This window comes from Heterocephalus glaber, unplaced genomic scaffold, assembly GCF_053883595.1.
Source record: "Heterocephalus glaber isolate CG9 unplaced genomic scaffold, H.glaber_assembly_v1.0 deba00001606, whole genome shotgun sequence".
NCBI classification, from domain to species: Eukaryota; Metazoa; Chordata; class Mammalia; order Rodentia; family Bathyergidae; genus Heterocephalus; species Heterocephalus glaber.
In genome coordinates, this window is record NW_028258377.1 from 12,518,129 (window position 1) to 12,544,471 (window position 26,343).

General features: G+C 39.0%; 2 protein-coding genes across 20 annotated transcripts in view; both read right to left on the reverse strand.

The window, feature by feature from the left end:
- Nsd1 (nuclear receptor binding SET domain protein 1) overlaps positions 1-26,343 on the reverse strand; it is a 138,027-nt gene that overhangs the window by 56,890 nt on the left and 54,794 nt on the right. For all 19 annotated transcript variants that reach the window (XM_087194781.1, XM_087194777.1, XM_087194775.1 and 16 more), the window contains 4 exons: positions 24,500-24,672; positions 18,012-20,571; positions 4,955-5,079; positions 1,305-1,575 (listed from right to left, as the gene is read on the reverse strand). In XM_087194781.1, the coding sequence (XP_087050907.1) occupies positions 1,305-1,575; positions 4,955-5,079; positions 18,012-20,571; positions 24,500-24,672 (3,129 nt within the window). The remainder of the gene's footprint in view (positions 1-1,304; positions 1,576-4,954; positions 5,080-18,011; positions 20,572-24,499; positions 24,673-26,343) is intronic.
- LOC101698027 (uncharacterized) lies at positions 12,311-13,874 on the reverse strand. Its single transcript, XM_004836285.4, is given in 1 exon segment — positions 12,311-13,874. A coding segment is annotated over 1 exon segment (1,290 nt). The 5' UTR covers positions 13,740-13,874; the 3' UTR covers positions 12,311-12,449.

Here is a 26,343-nt window from a genome sequence, read left to right on the forward strand (position 1 = left end):
TGTTCTTCTGAATACTGATATTTTAAACATACTGATTATTTATTTATTTATTTATTTATTATTTTTTTGGTACCAGGGATCGAACTCGGGTCCTTGCTCTTGCGCAGCAGGCAGCGAAACCATTGAGCTAAATGATTATTTAAACCACAGGATAAACAAAGGAAAAGGTTGAACTGCATTTCTAGCAATTAATTGGTGGGGGGCTGGGGATTTAGCTCAGTGGTTCCACTGCCTGCCCCACAAGCGCAAGGACCCAAGTTTGATCCCTGGTACCAAAAAAAAAAAGCATTAATTGGTGGTAAGGACAAAAGATGTGAAGGAGGACCTGGATTCTGGGCATACATGGACCAGGATTGCAACTTCTGCTTCGTCCCTAAATAAGTCTAAGTTAAATAAATAAAAGGCAATTACTTTAGCAGACTGTAGAATTACATACAACACTTTAACAGGGCCAGGGATTTAGCTGAGTGGTGCCACTGCCTGCCTCGCAAGTGCAAGGTTCCAAGTTCCATCCCCGATTAAAAAGAAAAAAAAGGCTTAATAACTAGATTTAGCAGTAAACAGGTATCAAAACAGTAATTATATTTCCTAATCTTTTAAAAATCTTTTCAGGCTAGGGATGAACTCAAGTGGTAGAACACTTGCCTAGCATTTGCTCTGCTGTGGAACCACAGAACCACAAATAGAAGAATATTTCCCTTTACTTGGCTGGCTAAAAAATTCAATTGTGAAAATCTGAATGAGAAACTATGTTTAAATCAAACTCTATTAGCTGACATGTATGTAAATAAACCATGATAAATTGAGAAACCGCTGGTAATTAACTTCTAGGGAATATTGTATATTCAAATTTACAACATTATACATTATTATAATATCCATTTTATAGGTAAGGAAACAAATTCAGAGGTTAATCAACTTCCTAAGTAACACAGGGATTGGTGGAACTATTGTCTGAAACACTGGTTTCAAGTGGCTATTACAGTAGTGTGCACTGCTGCTTCTTCCCAAATTTTATCGTTGGTTCTTGATTCACATGGTGGCTGATCAACAACAATGAAAACTGGCAATGGAGTAAGCAGGGTAGTTTTAAAAAATATATGTTCTTGACAGTGTATCACAAATTTATTCATGGTAAGATACTATCAAATGACTGACCATTTTAGGCATTTCCCAGGAAAAAACAAAAATAGGTAGTTTGCTATATTTAGTTAAAATGTTAGCTGTACATCAAAATATACTACAAATCTCTTGCTGTCTCCAGTTATAACCACTTCCATACTGAGAACCCATCCCCACCTTACCTGGTGTTTTAACAAGCAAATCTTCAGAGTCAAGGGCAGGCCGTGGAGAGACTTCTGGAGCCATAGGCACAGACAAGGTTAGCTTTGGCAATTCAGCATGACCAACTCCAAGTTCTGACTGAGCCAAGGGCCCCTCCAAAAACGGAGCCTCCCTTTCAAGAACTGGAGGCTCTTCTTTGGTTGAAATCAAAGAATTCTCATCCACCTGCTTATTCTGAGAACTAGATTGACATCGAGACAGAAGGCTTTCCTCTTCACAGCGGGAACTTACCTAAGAATGAAAAGTATAAATCCACAGGCCAAAACTGTTATAATTTGATTAAGAAAAAATACACTCAAAAAGGAATGAAATCCTGACAGGTTACAACATGGATGAACCCTGAAGATATTATGCTAAGAGAAACAGGCCAAATATAAAACTGTTAATTGCATGATTTCACTAATATATATCTTTAAGGATAAAATTCACAGAAAAAAAACAGAATGGTGGTTGCCAGGGGCTAAGGGGGAAAGGGAATTACTATATTAGTTACTGGGTGCTGAATTCAATTTAGGAAGATAGAAATGTTCTGGAGATAAACAGTGGTAATGGTTTGCATAACAATGTATCTAAATGTTACAGAACTGTACATTCAAAAATAATTAATATGGTTATGTTTTGTTGTACACAGTCAACCATAATTTAAATAAATGAAAAAAAAATGCAGTGGATTGAGATATACTGAAGCTTAAATCCATAATGGTAATCCAATAAAAGAAAAAACTTACCCACTATGTTACCACTTAAAACTATAAATTAAAAGTAAATAAATAAAACTACTAGTAATTAACAGGAAAGAAATAAGTACTTATTTTGCCTTTCAAGTACAGTATTTCAGAGTTCAGCTCAAGAAAGAGCGTTACCTAAAAGTAGGAGAAACGATAAAAATCTAAATGTCCTTATTTTGAATCCCTTAATGAAATTACTGACATACGTGAAGATCTTCAGAGAGCCAGGCGTGGTGGCACACACCTGCAATCTCAGTACTGGAGAGACTGAGGAAGGGCAATTGTTGAGTTTGAGGCCAGCGGGGGGCTATATAGTTAGATCAAGGCCAGCCTGAGGTATAATTAATTGATTAATTAATTAACCAACCCACTCACCCAGAGAAATGGCCACTGAGGGACAGGATATTCCTTTAGAACCAAAATAATTACATACATACTGCTGCTTCATCAAAAGGGGTAGGTAATAACTTCAGGAGAGGAGTATTAAACCAGGTATGGTGACACATGACTATAAAGCAGGAGGAGCATAGCTCAAGCTCAGCACAGGCAACGTAGCAAGACCTTTTTTTTTTTTTTTTTGGTACCGGGGATCGAACTCGGGTCCTTGCGCTTGGACAGCAAGCAAGACCATTTTTCAAAAATGAAAATGAGCCCCTTTTCCTCCCTGGTTGCCCGACCATCTACCAACATCGTAAATATAGTAACTATCTGGACCAGGAAGTTCATGATCAACCTACTACTTCAGAGGAAACAAATGTTCATTAACTACTTTTCACTCTGGGAAAGCAACAGTACCTAAGACACAAATTTGGGGGAAAACAGCCAAAATCTACAAAACTACAATGGATGTCATCTTTATATTTGGATTCAGAACCCATTTTGGTGATGGTAAAACAAGTAGCTTTGGTGTAGTTTATGATTGCTAGGATGATGTAAAGGAAAATGACCCCAAACGTAGGCTTGTAAAGCAGTCTATGTAAGAAAAATCTTAAGAAAACAGTGAAAGAAATACAAAAACAGAATGATGAGGGTGCAGGTTGTTACAAAGGCTAATGGTAGTGCTGGGAAAAAGCAGTGTAGATTCTACAATTATTTTAACTGCAGTAACAGTGAAAATTATTCATGAGAGGATTAATAAATTGAAACTAAAAAAAAAAATTTTTTTTTTGCTACCAGGGATCGAACTCGGGTCCTTGTGCTTGCGAGGCAGGTGGCGGAACCACTGAGCTAAATTCCCGGCCCCCAAAAATATTTTTTAAAAAATGAAAAGGGGCTTGGTCATACAGCTCAGTGGTACAGTGCACGTTCAGCACAGGAGGCCCTAAATTCCATCTTCCATCTCCAGTACCTCAGAGACAGAGAATGGATCAGCCCCATTATGGAAAGAGGATACTCTATACCTTCTACTGTCATGCAATATATGACAAAACATTATCTGTAACTTGACAGGTTCTAAGTTTCACTTCAAAGGGAACAGAAGGAATAGAGAAACAAGATACATGCTACCCATGAGGAAGCAATCACACAAATATAGAAAGTAGATACTCCATAGGGCAATATTAGATTAGCTTATTTTGTAAGATGTAAAAATGTTAAACTGCTTATAAAGAAAAATGTTCATACTTTTTATAAGTACATATTAAAATATTTTAAAATATACTGTCAAAATGCCTCTAGGATTAGGGTTGTAGCTCAGTGGTAGAGCACTTCCTTAGCATGCACAAGGTCCTGAGTTCAATCTAAACAAAGCAAACACCCAAATCCCTCTAATTTACTTTCTTTTTTCCTTTTCTTCTTTTTCTTATGCCCTCAAATTTACTTTAAAATACTTCAGTTTAAAGAAACTGAATTTAAAAATAGAATAAATATGTCATTATTACATTTGTCTTAAAACAGGATAAACTGGGCTGGGTAGTCCGCACCTGTAATCTCAGCCACTTGGGAAGGTGAGACAAGAGGATTGCAGAAGGCCAGCCTAGTCAACTCAGTGAGGCTCTGTCTTAAAAACAAAATTTAAAAACCTGGGGATATAGCACAATGGTAGAGTGCTTGGTTAGCATGTATGAGGCCCTTGCTTCAATTCCTAGTAACACCAAAAAATATATCTTTTCCCAGGGGGAGCAGTGTACAGTACTGAGCTATATCCCCAGATACACACATTCTCTCTTAATTTATTTTTTTAAATTTTGAGACTGAGTCTCACTAGTTACCCAGGCAGGGGCTCAATTTGTAATCCTTCTGCTTCAGCTTCCCATAGAGTGCAGGGATTACAGGCATGCACTACCATGCCTATGTATTTTATTTTACTTTATTATATTTATTTGGGGGGGGGGATACTGGGGATTGAACTTGGGACCTTGTGCTTGCGAGGCAGGCAGTGGAACCACTGAGCTAAATCCCCAGTCCTGTTATTTTATTTTCTATCCTGTTTCTTTCCTTTTTTTTCTTGTTTTTGTTTTGTTTTGTTTTAGACAGGGTCTCGCTATATAGTTCAGACTGGCCTTGAGTTCACTATGTAACCCAGGCTGCCCTCGAACTTGCAGTGATCCTCCTCCTGCCTCAGCCTCCCAAGTGCTGGGATTACAGGTGTGTGCCACCATGCTCGGCTATCCTGTTTCTAACACTGTAGCATGATAATATTCCTAAATCACTAAATACTCTTTAAAAGCAAAGAGGAAAAAATATATGTATATACATATGTACAACTCACAATATGTAGACTCATTAATATATTTTTTGAATGAATAATAACTGATAAGAAAATGAAAAAACAAAATTCCAAGTTAAGGAAATTATTGTCTCAAAGGTAAAATATGATACTTAAAGCAAAATACTGTAGCTATTTCCTGAGGACCAATGACTGCTGAAATGTTGGGACATACCTTGTGTGCTTGTTCCTGTACCTTCTTTTGTTTTTTCTTAGGTGCAAATATCTGATCATATTCTTCTGTATATTCCAGAAGCCACTTGCTTGGTTTCCTAAGGCGTTTCTTCTCTGACCGCACAGCTAAAAGGAGAAATATGTTCAGTACTAACTATAAAGCTTCAGGAAAACCAACTGTCTTCACGAAATCATCCCCACACTCATAAAAGTACCAAGATAGGAAACCAACTAACAAAAAAAACCTGGCTTTAGCAGAAAGAGACTCAAAATGTGGTTCTGGCGCTTGCCTTGAAAGCGCAAGGTCCTGAGTTCGATCACTGGTACCAAAAAAAAAATGTAAGGCTATGCTTTATTCCTTGCAAAAGTTGGTGTATGGTATAGACTGGGGGTGTTTTTGTTTGATTTGTTTTTTTTTAAGCAAGGTCTCACTATATAGTTGAGGCTAGCCTTGGATTCGCACAAATCCTTCTGGCACAACTTCCCAAGTTTTGGGATTACAGACATGTACAACCATGCCCAGCTCTAGGATTTTTGTTTCTTTATACAAATAGACGAATATATGTACATATATACACACACACACGCCTATACAACCCTAAGGAAAAGATTTAACTGAAAGCAGTATTTTGTAGGGGGTGATACTAGTACAAAAGTCTGTACATGCTGAATATGAACACGATTTCTATTTTACATATGGCTATGTAAAATACATAGGGCCAACTTGGTAACAAAAACAAACACCATGGATTTTTTTTTTTTTTGGTACTGGAGATCGAACTCCAGACCTTGAGCTTGCAAGGCAGGCAGCGGCACCACTGAGCTAAATCCTGGGGCCATGGATTATTTTAAATCACATCTCTGGATTATGTAGGGTATTAGTCATTTAGGTAGAATATTTACTTAGTCAGCACTACCACATGAATTTCAAAAGCATTTTACAATCACTTCATTCATTACCACATGATTGTACAGAGTTTAATACTAGGAATCTGAATATATTTCTGAACAGAATAATTGAAAAAATAATTAGATCAGGGCGGGGATTTAGCTCAGTGGTTCTGGTGCCTGCCTCATAAGCACAAGGTCCTGAGTTCGATCCCCGATACCGCCCCCCCCAAAAAAGAAAAAATAGATGTATCTCATTATCCCAATGTCATAAAAAGTACATGCTATGTATGTGAAAGAAGGGTAAGCATAGTAGTCCTTCAGTATCCATAGGGGTTTGATTCCAGCAACTCTTGGAGATATCAAAATCTACAGGTGCTCAGGTCTTTAATATAAAATGGCCTATTTACATAGCCTCCCCTATACTAAAAGTCATCTCTAGATTTATAATACCTACTATAATGTAAACTTTATGTAAGCAGTTGTTATATGGTACAGCTCAGGGAATAATGTTAAGAACACAAGGTCTGTACATGTTGAATATGAACACAATTTCTATTTTCCAAATATTTTTGATCCACAGCTGCATAGAATACATAGGATACAGACAGCCAACTGGGTAACATTTTTTTTTTTGATTAATGATGCAAACAAATATCTACTACCATTTCCCTATAAAATTTTGCCCCAGTTTTAAATCACTTAGTGTGTTATAGTCATTTTACTATACTGTAAACTCTATGGGAGCTGTGGCTAATACCTCCATAATACAAGACATGGTCTAATCGAGAGGCAAGAAGCATTTCACAAATGATATGACTTCACAGGAAGCTGTTTCTGCCTATACTGAATGTGCCATTCATTACTGATATTCTCTCAATAAAATGAAAGCAATGAACCAGAAAACTCCACCATGAGATCCTATCTCCAGTCCCCAAAAAAGGAAGGAATAAAAAAAAAAAGGAAAGAAAAGGAAGCAAGAAAACCGAATTTGAGACTAAAACGAAAAAGTCACAGGCATAATAAGATTCACAAAAGCTTTTGTTTCTTAGACAGCACGTATGGAAATAAGCCATAAAACTTTTCATCAGGGCAAGATGTGGAAGAGTTTGTTTTTTTTTTAACTAATCCCAACTGCTGCGATGTCATAGCAGTAAATAAATAAATAAAAAGTCAGAAACAATGATTAAAGTTGTTTACCTACATCACTCCCCATATAATTACAGGACTAGTTCAAACATAAACATCAATGAAATATTCCTAACTTTTCCACGTTAGATGACCCAAAGTAGCTTTTCCCAAGCAATTATTTCCCCCAAATAATAACATCAGAAAAACTTGTCTGGGTAAAAAATAAACCATGTTGGGTGTGGTGGTGCACACCTGTAATCCCAGCACTGGGGAGGCTGAGGTAAAGGATCACTGTGAGTTCAAGGCCAGTCTGGGTTACATAGTGAGTTCAAGGCCAGCCTGAACTAATAGGGAGGCCCTGTCTCAAAAAAAAAACAGAAGGAAGGAAGGGAGGAAGGGAGGGAGGGAGAGAAGGAAAAGCCAGCCAGCCAAAACCTATCTTACAATAAATATTATATACCTATGTCAGTTAATGGCAATTATTTTATGCTCTAAGCCAAGTAGATTGTTTTAATAAGACCCTACCAGACATTCCATACAAGCTTTCAAACAACAGTAACATTTTTAACAGGAAAAACAAAACCCCCAAGGAAATGACATGACATAATGGAGATTTTATGACGTAATGGAGATTTTTTTTTTTTTGGTACTGGGGATCGAACTCGGGTCCTTGAGCTTGCACAGCAGGTGGTGAAACCACTGAGCTAAATCCCCAGCGGAGATTTATAATGTACCATGCCAATGGTTAGCCACTTAACATTCAAGAACCTCTAATCAAAAAAAAAAAAGAATCTCTAATCCTCACTTCGTTTTTTCGGTCCCTCTCCCCTCAAACTCAGGACTTTGCACTTAGGCCAGGCAGTGCCACTGAGCTACATCCCCGGCCTTCTAATCCTTACTTTGACATGCCAAGTTGGTAATGATATCCCTCGTTTATAATGTTACTGAGCTTCAAAAATGGAAAGTGCCTTGCCCATTGAAGTTAGAAAATTATCAAGATGTCAAGGCCATAACTCCAATCAAAAATCTGTTAAAAGTCCTTGGGTTCTTTTAAATAAAACAGGACTCTATGTAGTGCATAGAGCACACATCCCAAAAGCCCTTTGCCATAACATCAGTCCTAGTCACTCCTTTGTATTCTTGGCAGGTTCCATAGGTGATCTTGTTCTCTTTCCTCTTGAGGTTCCCACTTTTGGTGTTTGCCTGTCTCATAGACAGGCTTCAGTCCTCTTATCTCTCTACTTCCTTGTGGTCATCAAGGAATCCAGCTGAGTACAAAAGACTACAAATTAAAGTGAGAAAATCTGTATCTGACATCTTTTAGGTTCCTGGACAGTCACATTCATTCCTCCCCACCAAGAGTATATAGAATAATCCTTTAAAATTTTAGGGTATTGTGTTACAGCTTATATTCAGACGTTCTCCTCAAAACCTCATAGGCTTTCATAGGCAGGGCTTTTCAGAGGTGGCCAGATCTAGGGTGTGTAAATGTGGATTAAGGGTGCGATGACTTAAATCAGTCTGCTATTGGTTTAGCATAGTTCTGGGTTTAGGTAGTGGGAAGGCCCAACCTGGGTGTGGGTGGCACCACCCAAAAGGCTTGTTGCTTGGATGAGATAAAGCGGAAAGAGAGGCTTGCTGCTGCTGCTTTGCTGTCTTCTGCCATGCCATGGACCCTTTCTCCTTCGCAATGCCCCTCTCCCATGCCACCCTGCCTTGAAACCAACCAATTATGGACAGAAACCTCTGCAAACTGAGCTGAAATAAACCTTTCCTCCTTTAACTTTGGGTTGCGGGTATTTTGTCCAAGTACAAGATAGTATAACCAAGACAGTTTGGCAAACTACCAATAGGACTTTTTTGTAGATAATGTTTTATTGGAATACAGTTACACTTAATTTATTTACATATAGTCTATGGCTTTTGTGCTACAAAGGCAGAATTAAGCTGTGACAGAGGCCTATGGCTCATATAACCTAAAATATTTACTATCTGGCCCTTTACAAAAATAGCACTTTCCTTAAATGAACAACAGAGTAAAACTATAATGAAAACAGCCAAATCACAATTGAAATGACTTAAAACCAGAAGATGCTTCCTTAAGTTCCTTTCTTTCTTCCCCTTTTCTACTACCTCTGGCACAACTCCCCACCTACGTTTTCCCCATAACTGGACTACTCACCCAGTCAAAACACTTTTGAGTTGGGAGTTGGAAGAATATGGAGAATTTACCTAATCCAACTCCTCCTACTACAAATGCGCAAAATGAAGCCAACAGAAAGTGATTTGGAGGCCGGGAATTTAGCTCAGTGGTTTTGCTGCCTGCCTCCCAAGCCCAAGGACCCGAGTTTGATCCCCGGTATCAAAAAAAAAAAAGTGATTTGGCAAGCTAAGATAAAGAATAAGTATGGAAAAAGAGAGGAATGAATGTGACCTTTTGAAGACTAAAAGCAAAAATTACAAAAGCAATGAATGGCAAGAGTTATAAATCATGCAAGCCTCAAAAATGGATGCCCAACAAACACAAAACAGAACAAGAGCCAAAGCAAACTACCACTGAGGTCCTCAGCAAACATACTCTACTTCTAGCACAGACCCAGGACTTTATCCCGTGTCTCAATACAAAACAAAGTAATAATAACAACAACAATAACAACAATAAAAAGGAAAAACTCAAAGAACCCTTCCTAACAATGGCAAGCTTACTCAGCTCAAATCTCCTGCTGAAAACAGAAGGTTTTACAAGTCGCCTGAAAAGAATCAAAGCATTAACAAATAAAGAACTATGTACAAACCTAAAACTAAGGTAAAGTAGGAAGTACAGCACTGAAACTGATTTTTTGTCCTAAGGGCCTTGGGGTAATCCTGTTCATATGAAGGGAATAAAAGTTTAAAGGAAACTAACTGGGGCCCCAGTAAGGTCCATTCTCAGGTAATGATGAAGCAGAAGCATGCCATCTCCACCTCTAGGAGACCACAGAGAAAGAACCCTTGGGAAAGTGCAGGGTGAGAGGTACAGAGAGCAAGTACATAAAACGCTATGGTCATAGGCTGGCCCTCCTGTAGATTTTCAGGTTGGCAGAAAGGAAATCTCAATCCTCTGGGCATGTAACAAAAGCAAACTGAAATCCTTTTTGAAGAAACCAAGTTTCATTCTAAGCCCTCATAAAGTATAAGAACATTTCAACAGTATCAAAGAATCACTGCCGGGGATTTAGCTCAGTGGTTTCAACGCCTGCTATGCAAGCGCAAGGACCCGAGTTCGAACCCCCGGTACCAAAAAAAAAAAAAAAAAAAAAAGAATCACTGCATGTTAGAGGCCAGCCTGGGGTACATAGTGTGTTCAAGGTCAGCCTGAACTACGTAGTGAGACCCTGTCTCAAAAAACCAAAAATAAGTAAAAAGAATTTTTAAATCTGAGTTTAAGCCAGGCGTGGTAGCATATACCTGTAACCTCAACACTCAAGAAGCTGAGGCAGGACTGCTGTGAGTTCCAAGCCAGCATAGGCTACATACCAGTAGTGAGTTCAAGGCCAAAATGGAATGCATGATCCCATCTCACAAAACAAAACAACAACAACAACAACAACAACAATCTGAGCTTACCTTACTTCACTGAAACCAATCATCATTTTACAGGTCATCCTACTTTTGAACAATAATGCCCTGGAACAAGAATAATTTGCTCTGAATTTTGGTGCCTATTAGAGGAGACTGGAAATAGAAGTAATAAAAAGTAAGACTAGAGAGAAAAAAGAAGAGGACAAATTCTATGACCTTAAACTAAATTGAGACATCGGAGGTGAAAATCTACACTTGAAAACAAAAGGGTAAGTCTCCTTATCAAATAATTCTCTCCCAGTCTAGCACACACTTAGTATTTCAAGAAAAAGTCAACTATGTGGCCCCGAAGAGCATACTGAAAAGTTCTCCTACAAAAGTAAATAAATTAGGAAAGCACAATTGAGTCTAGCAAAGCATTTCTTAAGAATCTACCAAGTAGTCAATTGTGGTGGTACACACCTGTAATCCTAGCAATCTGGGAGGTTGAGGCAGGAAGATCAAAAGTACAAACCCAGCTTGAAGAACTTAGCCTGACCTTAACCCCTTTTTAAAAATGTTTATGGTATTGGGGATTGAACCTAGGGCCTACACTAAGCTATATCCCCAGCTCTTTTTGTTTTTCATTTTGAGATAGGGTCATGCTAAGTCACTAAACTGCCTAGGCTGAGCTTGAACCTGATTTTTTCCGGCCACAGCTTCTCAGGGTGCTGGGATTACAGGTATGTGCCAGCACATCCAGCTATTAATAGTTAAAGAAACTGAATGATCTACAAGACAGCACAAATACATAACTAAATGAACAGAGAAAACAATGCATGAACAAAATGAAAACCTCAGCCAGGCATGGTGGCACACATCTATAACCCCAGGACTAGAATGGCTGCAGCTGGGGCTACATATAGGCCAAAGCTTGAACTACACAGCAAGACCCTGTCTCAAGGAAAAAAAAAACAAACACCCAGAAATTACAATAAAGAACCAAACAGAAATTCTGAAACTGAAAGGTACAAATGAATTGAAAAATTTACTAGAGGAATTCAACAGCACACTCAATTGAGCAGAAAAAAATCCACAAACTCAACTCAGGTAATCTGAGGTTACGGAATCAAAGGATCAAAAGAAAAAAAAAAGAGAGAGAGAACATAAGGATCCATAAGACACCATCAGCCAGGCCTGGTGGCACATGCTTATAATCCCAACACTCAGGAGGCTCAGGCAGGAGGAACACCGCAAGTTTGAGGCCAACCTGGGCTACAAGATGAATTTATTTATTTATTTATTTATTTTTAAATTATAAAGACTTTATTATTACAAATCAGAACAACATGAAACAGATACTTTCCTGGCCAGGTGACTTAGAGACAAGAAAAGTCCATTCATTACAAATTTCAGGTAAGAGCCAGGCACAGTGGCACATGTCTGAAATCCCACCTATTATGGGATCTAAAGCCAAGGATCAACTAAGCCAAAGAGTTCAAGGCCTGCCTAGGTAAAAGAGCAAGACCGTCTCAAACAAACAAACAAACAAACAAATAACATCATTAAGAATAAGGTCCACAAACAAAAGACATTTTCGGTAAGTTACCAGAACATAGCTCAAGTCCTCTTGACTAAGGAGTTCTTACCTAAAATATCAGTCAAAAGAAAATAAGGACCTCTGCTAACTTCAGGTGTCTCACAATTCACTAGAGATTGGATAAAGTGTGCAAATGCCTGCCTTCCCTGGGGATGGTTTATAGTTACTAAGCTGGAGAAGTTGAGACGGTTTCAGCCATAGGTATTGACAGTGACTAACTTTGGAAATTTTGAGGTCAGAATGTGCAAAATAGTATTTGAAGTGTCCCATATACTTGGTATTCATAAGACATGTTCAAGTTTAACATCTGATGAATCCTACTATATTAAAAGCTCCCCTAAAATCTACCTGCAGCATGAATTTTCTGGTGCCAAATGAGGTGGGAGCTTAAGCTGTAGGCTTTCCCACATTCACTGCACTCATATGGCCTTTCTCCAGTGTGAACCTTCTGGTGCCGAACAAGGTGGGAGGTTCTGATGAAGTCTTTCCCACATTTGCTGCACACAAAAGGCCTTTCAACAGTGTGAACCCTCTGGTGGGCAATAAAGTCAGAGCTTCGACTAAAGAATTTTCCACAATCTGTGCATTTAAAAGGCTTTGACTCTGTGTGAATTCTCTGATGCTTAATAAGGGTATATTTGTGGCCAAAGGATTTCCCACAATCACTGCAATCATAAGGATTTTCTCCAGTGTGTATACTCTCATGTTGAGCAAGTGTGGATTTCTGTCTGAAGACTTTCCCACAATCATTGCATTTATAAGGCCTTGCTCCATTGTGAACTCTCTGGTGTACAATTAAATTGGAGTGATGGCTAAAGTATTTCCCACATTCACCACACTTGTAAGGCATTTCTCCAGTGTGGATCCGCTTGTGTTAAGTAAGGCTGTCTTTTTGACTAATAGCTTTTCCACATTCACTGCATTCATAAGGCTTTTCTCCAGTATGGATCCTCTGGTGTCGGACAAGTGTAGCTTTGCAGCTGAAGGCTTTCCCACAGTCACTGCACTCATAAGGCTTTTCTCCACTATGGATTTTCTGGTGCTGGGCAAGTGTATCTTTGCGGCTAAAAGCTTTTCCACATTCACTGCACTTGTAATGCATTTGCCCAACATGAAAGGCCTCCCTACTCTCAGTGCTCCTGGCCACCTTCCTCTTCCTATGGGTGACCTTTTGCTGGTGATCACCCAAACTGGTCTGGAAGTTTTTCTGCTGTACTTCACACATAAAGGGCTTCTCTGACAAATGAGGTTCTTCTTCACAAACTATCCAGTTCTTCTTCACCAATAAGACTTTGCCTTCATCTCTTTGTGAAGGTTTCTCTACAATGTAATGCTTTAGATTTGGGTGAAAGTTTGCACTGAACCAGAACTGTCTCCCACAGGTTTTACATGTGTAAGTGTTAGGTCTGTGGTATGTTCTCTGGTGTTCATCCAAGTACAAAATATCTTTCAAGATTGGGCCACATATATCACGAGACTGAGCCGCCTGGGTGGACAAACCTGCCTTAGAAATACTAAAAGGTAACACTGCTACAGAAATGCTCTCCTCAGCAGATGCCTCTTCATCCTTCACTGCATTCCAACAACCAGGGTCCGTCCAACCCCCTCCTGCTGTGGTTAGAGTCATGCCCTCTCAGTCAGGCACCCAGGGTTCTCCCCCTTACAACAGTTCAGCAACCACAAAGGATCTGTGAGATCTCTGGCACAACTTTCTCCTCGGGACTCCAGACCTCAGTGTCCAGTTGCCCATGTGCTGCCTCCACTGAGCAAAACCTTATAGTCAAATGCCTCAAACCTAATTTCTGATTCTCTTGAAAGATAGTCCCTGCTCTCACTAACCGATTTTCATTCTTTCAGATGTTCAGAAAGAGAGACACTTGGTTAGCGTCTCACACCCTATGTTCACAAGCACATCTGAATCAGCAGGAAACCTTGTTGGTTCTAGCTTTAAAACTCTACCCCCCAGAATCTATTAGTTTCTCCACTTCCAGATCCTCCAGCCACTGCTGTGATTGAGTCACTGAAACCCTCTTGGTGTTAGGTTCTGTAAGAAGCCTTCTCACAAGTCTCCCTGCCTCTATCATTACGGTCCCGCCTCATCTCAGTCTGTTTTCCCGTGAACACCTAACGCTTAACTCTTTCAAGGGTCACTTTCTTCTGCCCTACAGAACCTCTACGGCTCCCAGCGCCCTAGCAATGAAGGTGCTCTACTCACCCTAGGGTGCAGGCACCCCGGATATGCACCCTGCTCGGCGGAGGCTAGCGCTCGCGATTCGCGGTCGTGCGCCTGGGCTCCTGCAGCCCCTGCCCCTGCGCGCAGGTGTCTGGAGCACCGACCTCCAGCCAGCGAGCCTGTCTCGGAAGCCAGACCTGGGCCACGCTCACTAGGGTTCAGTAGTTCAGGAAAGAGGACTGCGTGGGGCCAAGGTCCGAGAAGGCTGCCCCCGCCTGCGCTAGGCCCATTCCGCGGCCTCGGCAGAAGAGGGGTTTTCCTCGGCGGCGGCGCCACCGCCAGCCTTCTTTTTAACGGGGACACTGTGTCCTCTCGCCCTTTCCCGTGCCTGACAAGTTCTGAGCAACCCAAAAGTCTGGGTCGCTGCTCCCTACATAATGAATTTAAGGCCACTCTGAACTACACAGCAAAATCCTGCCTCAAAAAAAAAAAAGTAAAAGAAGACACTAGCAATTGGACCACTATAGCACATACTATACTTGTCACAAAAGTGATTGAAAGCTTAACTGAAGAAATAATAACCTAGGACTTATCAAATCTAGGAAAGAAAAGGACATCAAAATCAAAGCTCAAAATACTCCAGCCAGAATGAACTCAAAGAATACTGAGTAACATAATAATTAAACTGTCAAAAAATAAAACAAAAGAATCTTCACTGTACAGTATTTGGAAAAGAGAATCTTGAAAACACCAAGAAAAACAATTCATTACATACAAGGGAGCTCACATTAGAGTATAAGATTGCTTGTCATAGATTTTACATGCCAGAATGGATTAGAAAAATATATTCAAAGTGCTGAAAGAAAAACTGCCAACTAGGAATAGTACATTCAGCAAAACTGCCCTTCAAAACTGACAGAAAATAGAATTTCCTAGACAAACAAAAGCTGAGTTCATCATTAGACCTGTCTTAGTATGTTAAAAAGGAATCTTATAAGTTGAAACAAAAAGATACTAGACAGTAACAGAAAGCACAGAAAACTTAAAAACTTGCTGTTAAAAGTTAAAATACTGAATATTGTAAAGGTGCATAAAGCACTCCAAATTCTGGTACAGAATTTAACAAAGATATAAAAATAACTACAGACATAAAACTGTTAATGAATATATAATATGTATATAAAGATACGATTTGTCACATCAATAACAAAGTGGGAGAGGGAAGTGTAAAGGAGTAGAATTTTTATACATATAACAACTTGAAAAAGATTGTACCCTAGGTGTGGTAGTGCATGCCTATAATCCCAGCACTCCCACTGGGGAGACTGATACAGAAGATTGCCGTAAATTAGAGGCCAGACTGGGCTACACAGTGAGATAAAGATCAGTCTGAATTACACTGTAAGACCCTGTCTCAACAGCAAGAAAAAAGGGACCAGGCATGGTGTTGCACACCTGCAATCCCAGTATTTGGGAGGCTGAGGCAGGAGGACTACTGTTCCAGGCCAGCCTGAACTACATAGTGACATGATCTGAGAAAAAAAAAAAAAAAAGGAAAAACTTCATTACATTGCAATGGACACGGACTGCAATGGCCATAAGGGCAAAAATACTAGTAACAATGAAAATCAGTATAGAGATTTCTCAAAAAACTAAAACTAGAAATTTCATTTGACCCAGTTATCTTCCTTTTAGTTATCTTCCTGAGTTAAAAGTCATATTTCGCAAGCGCAAGGTCCCAAGTTTGATCCCCATACAAAAAAAAAGTTATCATATTACAGTGATACATGCATACCCACGTTCATAGCAGCACAATTTCTAATAGCTAACTCTTGGAAACAGCCTGTATGACCTTCAACAGAAAAATGGATGGAGAAAATATGATATTCATATACAATGTAGTACTACTCCTCCATAAAAAAGGATAAAATCTTGAGATTGTAATTTTAAGTGAAATAAATCAGACATACAAGGTTAAATATTGTAGTTTCCCTTATGTGAGAAACCTAAAGTATAAATAAAGAGTAAAATAAAAGATATTAGGAAATAAGGAGCTGTTTTTCCAATGGAAGAGGAACAAGAGGTAGAGGGAGAGGCCAGGCATGGAGGCATAAACACATAATATCTCAGCATGGGGGAGGCTGAGCCAAGAGGATTTTTCAAGGCCAGCATGCACTGCATAGTGAGACCCTATCTCAAACAAAGCAAAACAAATCCTAGTAACAAAAACAAAAATAAATTAGACCTTTTCTACATTAGACCTTTTTCTTTTAGTAGCACTAGGGATTGAACCCAGGGAGGACTGAGGTAACATTCCTTCTTTTCTTTTTTGAGGGAGTCTCATTAGGTTGCTCAGACTCGATCTTGTGATTCTCCTTTCTCAGTTTCCCTCAGTGCTGAAGTACAGGTATACACCACCAGCTATTTTAGACTTTAAAAGTTCTATGCAACATAGCAATCAACAGAGTAAAAAGGCAACCTACAGAATGGGAGGAAATATTTATAAGTAATATATCTGCTATTAAGTGGTTAATATCTAGAATATATGAAGAACTGCCACAACTCAAAAAATAGTAAAATCAGATTTAAAAGCATGCAAAGGACCTAAATAAGCCTTTTTTTCCTCCTGAGACAGGCTTTTATTCAGCAGTTCAAGCTGAGCTCACTGTGTAGCCCACGCTGATCCTGAACTCTTTCATGGCACTCCTCCTGCCTCAGCTTTCCCAGTGCTGGGACTGCAGGAGTGCACCACCATCCCCAGTTGAATAAACATTTCTCTAAAGATCCACCAATGGCTAGTAAACCCTTGAAAAGATTTTTAATATCACTAATCATTTGGTTTGAAATCAAAATCAAAATCATAATGGGATACCACTTATATATATTAGTATGACTACCAAAGAAACAAAATATAAGTGCTGATTGACAAGGATGAGAAGAAATGAGAATCGTTATGTGGGATTGTAAAATGATGCAGCAACTACGGAAAATAGCATGGAAGTCAGGCATGGTGGCTCATGACTGTAAATCCCAGCACTCAGGAGGCTGAGGCAGGAAGACTGCCAACAGTTTGGGGCCAGCCTGGGCTACACACTGAGTTCATGGGAGCATGAACTATAGTTAGACCTTGTCTCAAAAAACAAAACATGGGCTGGGATGTAGCTCAGCAGTGCCAAGCCTGGCTGGCAAGCACAAGGTCCTGAGTTCAATTCCGGATACCAAAAAAAAATATGAATAAATAAATAAAATGGTAAGAAAAGGTAGCAAAATTGCTGTTGGGAGCTGTGAACATAGCTCAGTAGTATAGCACTTGCCCTAGCATGTGTGAGGCCCCAGGTACTCCCCCGCCACACAAAAAAAGTTGCTGAGACACTAAAGGAAGAATTTTTTTTTTTAAGGCTTCTGGTAAAACCTAATCTCTGAAAATATAAGAAAATCCCATCTTCAAATTTCAGGCCCTCCTACATAAACAAATGATAAATCTGCCTCTCCCAGTTTATCTTTCCTTATCTTTCTATTAAAATAGATCAACTTTGGGCTGGGGATTTAGCTCAGTGCTTCCAGCGCCTGCCTCACAAGAGCAAGGATCCGAGTTCGATCCCCAGTACCAAAAATAAAAATAAAAATAAAAAATAAAATAAAATAAAATAAAATAGATCAACTTTAGAAGGGCAACATTATCAGCACATTCTCCAACCCCTTTTTAAGATAATCCAAAATCCTTACCTGGCTCAGGGAGTTCAGCCTGTGGTGTCAAATTGGGAATTCCTGGTTCTTTTTCCATAACCTCCATGCTGGTACTGGATTTATCACAAATATTCAACCGTGGTCCAACTGAATCTAAGTGGCTGGCATGATTTGGAGCTGTTAGTGAATCCTCTAGTATGTTTGTAGGAGGAGTTCTATGCTCTGGGAAATCATCCAGGCCTTTCTCTATACGGTCTCCAGGAAGTAAGACCCCAAAGGCACCTTCAGAGTTTTCCTTTTCCCTAAACCTATTAGTGCGCTTTCCAGGTTTAGCACGCCTTTGGTTTACACGCTGCCACCGCTTTTTAGGCACTACTTGACTTACACCAGTACTGGGTTCATCATTCTCACTGTTCATTTCAGAGTCCAGCTCCCCACTTTTACTGTTCTCAAAAGTGGGTCCTTTTTCAGAAATTTTATCGGGGTCAGACTGCTTAACTTTGTTATCAAAATGTACATTAGAAAAATGAGCATTTTCACTTGCTAAATGGCCCATTAATTGAAGAGGTTCTTCTTTAGGAGGATCTGCTGCCCCACCCCTTGATGGGCCATTCACTGAGCCTCCACTCTCTTTGTCTCCCTTCGGTGTGGCCTGAAGAGTCACAGCTGGAAGTCGGTTCAATTTTCTTTTGCGCTCGGTCTTTAAGGTTTTCCGGTTCACTGTGTTCTTTGCCATCTGGGCTGAAAATACATCTCTCATTTTGGGTGATGATTTTGATCTGCCACAGTTGCGCCTAGCAACACAGTTTGATTGACTTTTGCCAGAAGGAGGGAACTCTCTTCTGTTGGACACTAAGTCAGGTACCAAAGCAGATAATTCCCCAGACAATGTAGAGTCACTCCCATTAGGGCAAGGATGGGTTGAGTCCTGAGTGCCATCTCCATTTTTTTCTGAACTGTGTGTGGAGCCTCCTGAAACTAAAACTTTAGATGCCCCTACAGGGCTACTGGTAGAACAGTCTCCACGGGCAGGACTCCGGTAAGAGACCAGGTTTTGACCTGTCATCAACCTTTGCTCCTTGGTTTTACTATCATGCATATCTTTTAGCATCATTAGCAGTGTACTGAATTTGTAGTCTGGTTCAATAGGTATATGATTCTGACTAGAAGTGGAAGAAAAAAGTAATGGTTTTGATGGCTTTGATGCTCCAGGGTCACTGACATCATCACTTAGGGATCTGTAAGAAAGTTCTTTCAATTCTGACAGAACATGTTTCACCACTGCTGTTTCTATGTCACTTGAATCCCTGGTTTTCTCATGCATGTTGTTCAGTAGCTTTAGCCCATCCACTTTCCCACTTTTAGAAATGCTGGCCAAAGGAGAACCTTTAGGATCAGAAGAGCAGCATTTCAAACTGCAGTCCTCATTTGTAACTGATGATTCTACCATACCTGGATTTTCTTTATGTTTGCACTTTATATTTTGAAACTTGGGCTGTTTGCTTTTCAAATGTAATAGAGCTTGATTTGCAGCCCCACTTTTTATTAGTGAGTTCTCACTGGAAATGCTTGATGGTATGTTGAATTTTGGAGACAGACTATCATTTCTAAAATCCGAATGGGGTTTTTGAACAAAAGTAGACACTTTAAGATCAGCGAGATTAACCTGAGATGTCTCAGTTCCAGGCTCTGATGTCTTACGATCCAGTATGTGGTCTAAATGTGAGTTAGCAATGAAGGGCTTCGGTTTTGCTTTTACCCTAATGTTCGTGTCAGGATACCTAGAATACTTCATCTTTTCATTTTTCTGCACAGATAACATGTTCTCTGTTCTATCAAAAGTATCTGTAATTTCAAGGACACTGTTATCAGACTCTGAGCTGTGTTCTATGGGATCCAGATCACTGCTTCCATCATCAGAAGTGGTACAGATACTAATGGAATCACTTCGCTTTTCTTCATCACCAGCTCCAACATAGCAGAGCTGCATTTTTGAATTACACACCAGACCTCGCTTTTTCTCCCCAGAACGTTTAGAGATCAAGGCACTCTCAGATAATCCTAATAAAGCATCACAATTTGAAGTCTCAAATTCTTTTTTTGCAGTGTTTTTTCCACATGAAGAAAAGAGAAAACTGCTTGGGGCAGTGTTGGATCCACTGAGGCTGTTTGCTATCCTGGAAAGTTCATTAGAGGCCTGATTATCAGATACATCTCCAGAGATAAAGTTTAGAGTAAGATTCTCAGGAGTCTTTCCCCTACGATCCTCTTTATGTGTTTCAAATTGTATAAGGCCCTTTTTCATACTAGTCCTTTTCAGATTATCAGAGCTTTTTCTAGCTCGAGACTTAGCAGAGGCTTTTTCCTTCTCATCTGCAGAATGTTCAGAATCAAAAGCCAGAGATTTCAAGCAGCCATTAAGTAATAGGTCATGTTCTGATTCAGGGTCATTTGTACAGTCCTCAAATGGCATATCCTCTTCACTGTCCAACTTGATCGAACTGGTGACACATTTCCTGTTTTTTGACCCTTTGGGAACATCATACTGTTCTGCAAGACCAACACTGGCTTCCCATTTACTCAAAATTTTCTGAGGCACCTTAAATTTAAATGAGAAAAACAGCACTTATCAAAGAAAAGGGAGGGGGAAGAGGGAGATAATCAATAAACACTTTTCAAACCAGAAATTTTTTCAAACTTTGTTGTACTTATTCAAGGCCCCTTTATGGGACTGGCCAGTTAGTTAACACCTGAGCTTATAAGACCTATTAGTACAGGAATGATTGGTCTCATAAACCCTCCACCCTCCTTTCATATATAAGAAGCTGTAGACAACAATTTAGACTAAAACTAGTAATATTACATTTCCAAATCAAAGAATATTCAGACCATCCCAACATATTCCTTTATACTTTAGATGAGAATAAGTATTTTTTTCTTTCTATCAAAGGGCAGAAACATAATGAGTTGGATTGAAAAAAAAAAAAAAAAAAAAAAAAGGAAAAAGAGCTGGTGTGGTGGCACACACTTGTAATCCCAGCACTCAGGAGGCTGAGGAGGCAGGAGGACCACCATGAGTTTGAGACCAGCCTGGGCTCCACAGTGAGTTCAACGAAATCCTGGACTATATAGCAAGACCCTGTCACACACACACACAAAAAAGGCAAAAATCCAAATAAGATAAATACGGAAAAGTAGGACAGGAGGAATGAGCAAGTTAGACCTGCCTCCTGAAATCTGAAATCCTACTTATCACTAGGGCACCTGGCTAATCAAGGCTTTTCTATATATGTGGCATACAACCTGGATTATAACAAAATCATCTCTAGGGATGTAATTTTTTTTTTCTTATTTTCTTTTTTTTTTTTTGAGACAGGGTCTCCCTATTCAGTTCAGTTGAACTATTAGGCCAGGCTGGCCTCAAACTTGCAGTGATCCTTCAGCCTCAGGCTCAGCTTTCCTGGTGCTGGGATTACAGGTATGTACCACAATGCCCAGCCCAAGGGGACATAATTACATAGTCCAGAGATACAAAGACAGTATGGGTACAAAGAAATACAAATGCCCTTTCCTAAATTCCTCACAGCTTGGGGTTTCAGTTAGGGTTAGAGGCTTTGTGGAATACAGTTAATTTTCTAGACTCTTGTTTCTTTCCTTGACTCCACACAACAGGTATTAATTAGTAAAGGTTATAACTACTGATTAGAGTTCACAAATATATCAATAGATTTGAAAGGGATGTTCTACAAAGCATATAAAACGTAAGGTCACAAGACAGGGTAGCCTCCTCTTAGAAGGCACTAAAACTGATTGCTTTTACACACAACACAAATCCACCAGGGTTCATGTTTGTGACCAGATACTTCGGCCCTATACTAATTTCTAATACTTGGAGAGCCAGGGAGGGATTTAGCTCAGTGGTGCCACACCTGCCTCACAAGCACAAGGTCCTGAGTTCGATTCCTAGTACCTGAAAAAAAAAACCCTGCTAACTAAATCTAATACTTGGAAAGGTTCTACAGGATATATGTTGTTTGTTTTAGGTACCGGGGATCGAACTCGGGACCTTGCACTTGCACGGAAGGTGCCAGAACCACTAAGCTAAATCCCCAGCCCATATATGTTGTTATACTAGTTTTAAAGATAAAGATACCAAGTCTCGGGCCAGGGATTTAGCTCAGTGGTTCCACTGCCTGCCTCACAAGCACAAGGTCCCAAGTACAATCCCCAGTACCAAAAAAAAAAAAAGAAAGATTCCAAGTCTCAGAGAACTTAAAAAATAAAAAGATTAAAATGATAAACTTTGGGGCAGGGATTTAGCTCAGCACTGCTCCTGCCTTGCAAGTGCAAGGTCCTGAGTTCCAACCCTTGTACCAAAAAAAAAAGATAAACTTTGTATTGTGTGTATTTCGCCAACAAAAAAAAAATAGGGAGGACTACAGTATTAAAAGCAAAGAGCCGAGGGGCTGGGGATTTAGCTCAGTGGTTCCACGCCTGGCTCACAAGCGGAAGGTCCTGAGTTCCATCCCCTACCCTCCAAAAAACAAAACAAAACACAAGTAAAGTAAATAGGTGGGCATGGTGGCGAATGCCTGTGATCCCTATATTTGGGAGGCTGAGGTAGGAGGACTGACAAGAGTTCAAGGCCAGCCTGGTCTATATAGCAAGACCCCATCTCAAAAAGGCAAACAGGGCCAGGGATTTAGCTCAGTGGTTCTGCGGTGAAAGCCCAAGGTCCTGAGTTCAATCCCCAGTACCAAAAAACAAAAAACATGCAAGCAAATAAACAAATAAATAAATCAGGCACCACAGCACACACCAGTAATCCCAGCACTTTGCAAGGCCAAGGTAGGAGGACTGCCAAATTCAAGCCCAGCCTGGGCAATTTAGCAGTCCTCTCAAAAAGTAAAAAGTGTGGGTATATAGCTCAGTGGCAGGTAAAGCACCCCTGAATTCGAGCCCAGTTCCACAAAAACAGAAGATAAACAAAACAAAAATAACCCAAACTTTCTTTGAGCCAACTTTAATACAAAACATCACGTAAAAGAAATAAATGTTAGAGGGGCATGGTGGTGCATGACTGTAATCCGAGAACTCAGGAGACAGAGGCAGAAGGATCACTGTGAGTTCCAGGCCAGCCTGGGCTACATAGTGAGTTCAAGGCCAGGCTGAACTACTTAGACAGACCCTGTCTCAAAAAACAACAACAACAACACTTGGATATTCATCCTTGCTTGAACTCTGGTATATTATTGTGAGTCAAACAAACAGGTAGCAGCTTATCTTATTAGCTAAATTTCATTACAAATACTTTTGTATTTGTATATCTTTTGCATTAGCTCCAAGGTATAACCAATCAGGATTTTGTTATGCAGGGTATATTAAATATACCTATATTTAATGTTTTCTCTTAGAAAAAAATATATATATAATTTTATTTTATTTTTCATATAGATTTGAAAACAATAAAATCTATTCATGCAAATTATATTAGTTGAAGTTTCTGGCCAATATCACATTGTAAATGTGTTTATGTGTGTACACATTTTTTTCAAATTTGATTTAGATGTCTTAGTCTTTGTGTACTCTTAGATTACTTATTTTGAGAATCCACTGTTTAAAATTGTGGAAAATTCAAATAATTTTTAAAAAGCTAGAAGGTAGATAGGATGAGTCTACCTAGGAAAATTTTATTAGTCTATTTCTGTGAGGAATACAAAGAAAATGTGTATTTCCCCACTAGTAAGTATGACATATACAGTATACCCTTTTATATTTATTTGTTCATATTGCTTTTTGGTAAGAGAAAAACAATAAGGAATTTAAAAGGGGAGGAGGGCTGAGAATGCAGCTCAGTGTGAAGGCCGTAGTTCTATTCCCAATAGTAGAGAAAAGAAAAAAAGGGGGGGAAAACTTCATGATGCAAATACAACCAGATGTGAAATTATAAACTTAAACACTGACAAAACATAAAAAAATAAACTGCTAAAAATACTCCACCTCAGGATCCTTCTGCCTCAGCTTCCCAAGTACTAGGATTACAGGTGTGTACATTTGGCAACATTCTCATTAAAAGAAATAATTAGCCTAGAGGATGAGAATTTGAAAATTTTGTTGTTTTTTCTTTTTTTGCGGTACTGGGGATCAAACTCAGGTCCTTGAATTTATAAGGCAGGTGCGGTGCCACTGAGCTAAATCCCTGGCCCCACGAACATTTAGTTTTAATGATCACTTTCTTCTTGCAGAAAGACTGGCTAAGCCATATCATACTGGCACTTCTTTGAGTGGCAGACAAGGCAGAGGTAACAGCAAACATTTCTCAAAACTTGAGTGTATTTCAAAAGCTAGCCCCAGCTTACCCCCTATAAAACTGCTTCCAAACTATTTACTAACATATCCTATAAACAAATAAATACTTCCAAAAAAACCAAATAAATACTTTATAAATTAAAGAAAAAAAAGACTTCTTCCCTGACCCCTCTTACTCAGAAGTAGATAATTTTAAAGAGATCCTTTTTGGTTTTTACCTTATGTCTATATCCTTTTTCTTTTTGCTTTCCTCTTTTCCTAAGGATAGGTAATTCTTCAAATTGATGTCTGCCTTCAAACATGACGATTGCTTTTCCAGCCACCCAGGCTCTTTCAGAAGGGTCTCCAAAAGCCTCCACGTAATACTCACGATAGGGCCTCCGGTTGGCAACTACAAGGATAAAAACCAGTGCCATTACTTCAAAAAGACAATTGCTCATCATCTAGAGAACAATGTGATCACTCTTTGCCAGGGAAGTCTCTGGTTATAAACAACATGCTAAAACAACCATGGAACTAGAGAATCTTAAAAGGTTCACATTTGGGGTAACCCACTTTCCAGTCCCCCTTCTGTCTCTCTTAGACAGAAGCTTTCTCTCTCAATAAATTTTTCCTACTCTTAAAAAAAAAAAAAAAGTTCACATTTAAGGAAAATTTTAAATATTCAATTTATGTGATGAGAAAATACTTCAAAAGTGCTAAATCAATGCTGTAGACATGATATGCATTCAAAATTAGCTATCTGATTAGTTAACCACAGAGCAAACTAAGATAGCAGCCAACTAACTTCCTTTCTTTTTTTTTGTATTAAATTCTTTTATTGGTACATTGAAGGTATACAACACAATTACATTTCTCATTGGTAATTGTACCTTTACATAATGCATCTTGGTTCTTATTTCTAACTTCCTCTTACTATCAGTTTATAAAGTGCTACAGCCACACTTAAAAAATACAAAAGACATGTAAGTTTTAGCAATGCAAAAAGAATAATTTAAAAAAAAAAAAACAAGAAAAGTCTAAAATCATTGAGGTGAAATATTTGGAGAAATCAATGTTTCAACAGAGGGGCAAATACAATGCATTAACATTTATGAAGTAGCTACAGGGGCCAAGAAGTATGCTAGATGCCATGCAGACTTCTCACAATATCCAACCCTAGAAACAAAGAGTATGATTCCAATTTTAAAGACATAGTAACTCCAATGACTTCAGAACCAACCCTAGAAATAAGAAATACAATCTTGCTTTTTTTTGGTACTGGAGATTGAACTCGGGACCTTGCACTTTCGAGGCAGGCGACAGAACCACTGAGCTAAATCCCCAGCAATCTTGCTTTTTATAGGCACAGTAAATTCCAATTACTTCAGAAGAGAAAAAAATTTAAATTAAAAAAGAAATCTCAAAATGAAAAGAAATCCAATAAGTCTATATAGTTTTTTGATTATCCAAATTTCTACATATAAAATTACCAAAAAAATACAATCATATATATGATATATATATATATCAAATACACTTTGCATTTTAGCATCATAGATAACAGTAAAAAAAGTTACACAAAAAACACAATGAAGGGGGCCAGGGATTTAGCTCAGTGGTTCCGGGGCCTGCCTTGCAAGCGCAAGGTTCTGAGTTCAATCCCTGGTACCAAAAAAATTAATAAAAAATAAATAAATACATAAATAAAAATTGAAAAAGGAAACGAAAATCATTTTATATAAAAATTCACTGTTATCTACTATCTAATTCCCTTATTACAAACCACATTTTATTTGAAAATACACAAACACCAAAAAAAGAATCCAAACATTTCTTTGCAACAATAGGAAAAGCCTACTTCCTTCAAAGAAGGGGAAAAAAATGGGAGGAAAGGTTTATAAATTGAACTGTGGAACAAATATCAGCAGCTGTGACCACTCCCAAAAAATCCTATCGGTGATAACTGGAGGAGTGGCCAAAAGTATCACCGTATTACAACAGCAGCTTCTTTTATAAATGCTAATTTTGAAAGTATACAAATGATAGCTCAGTAGTTCTGCTGCCTGCCTCCCAAGCACAA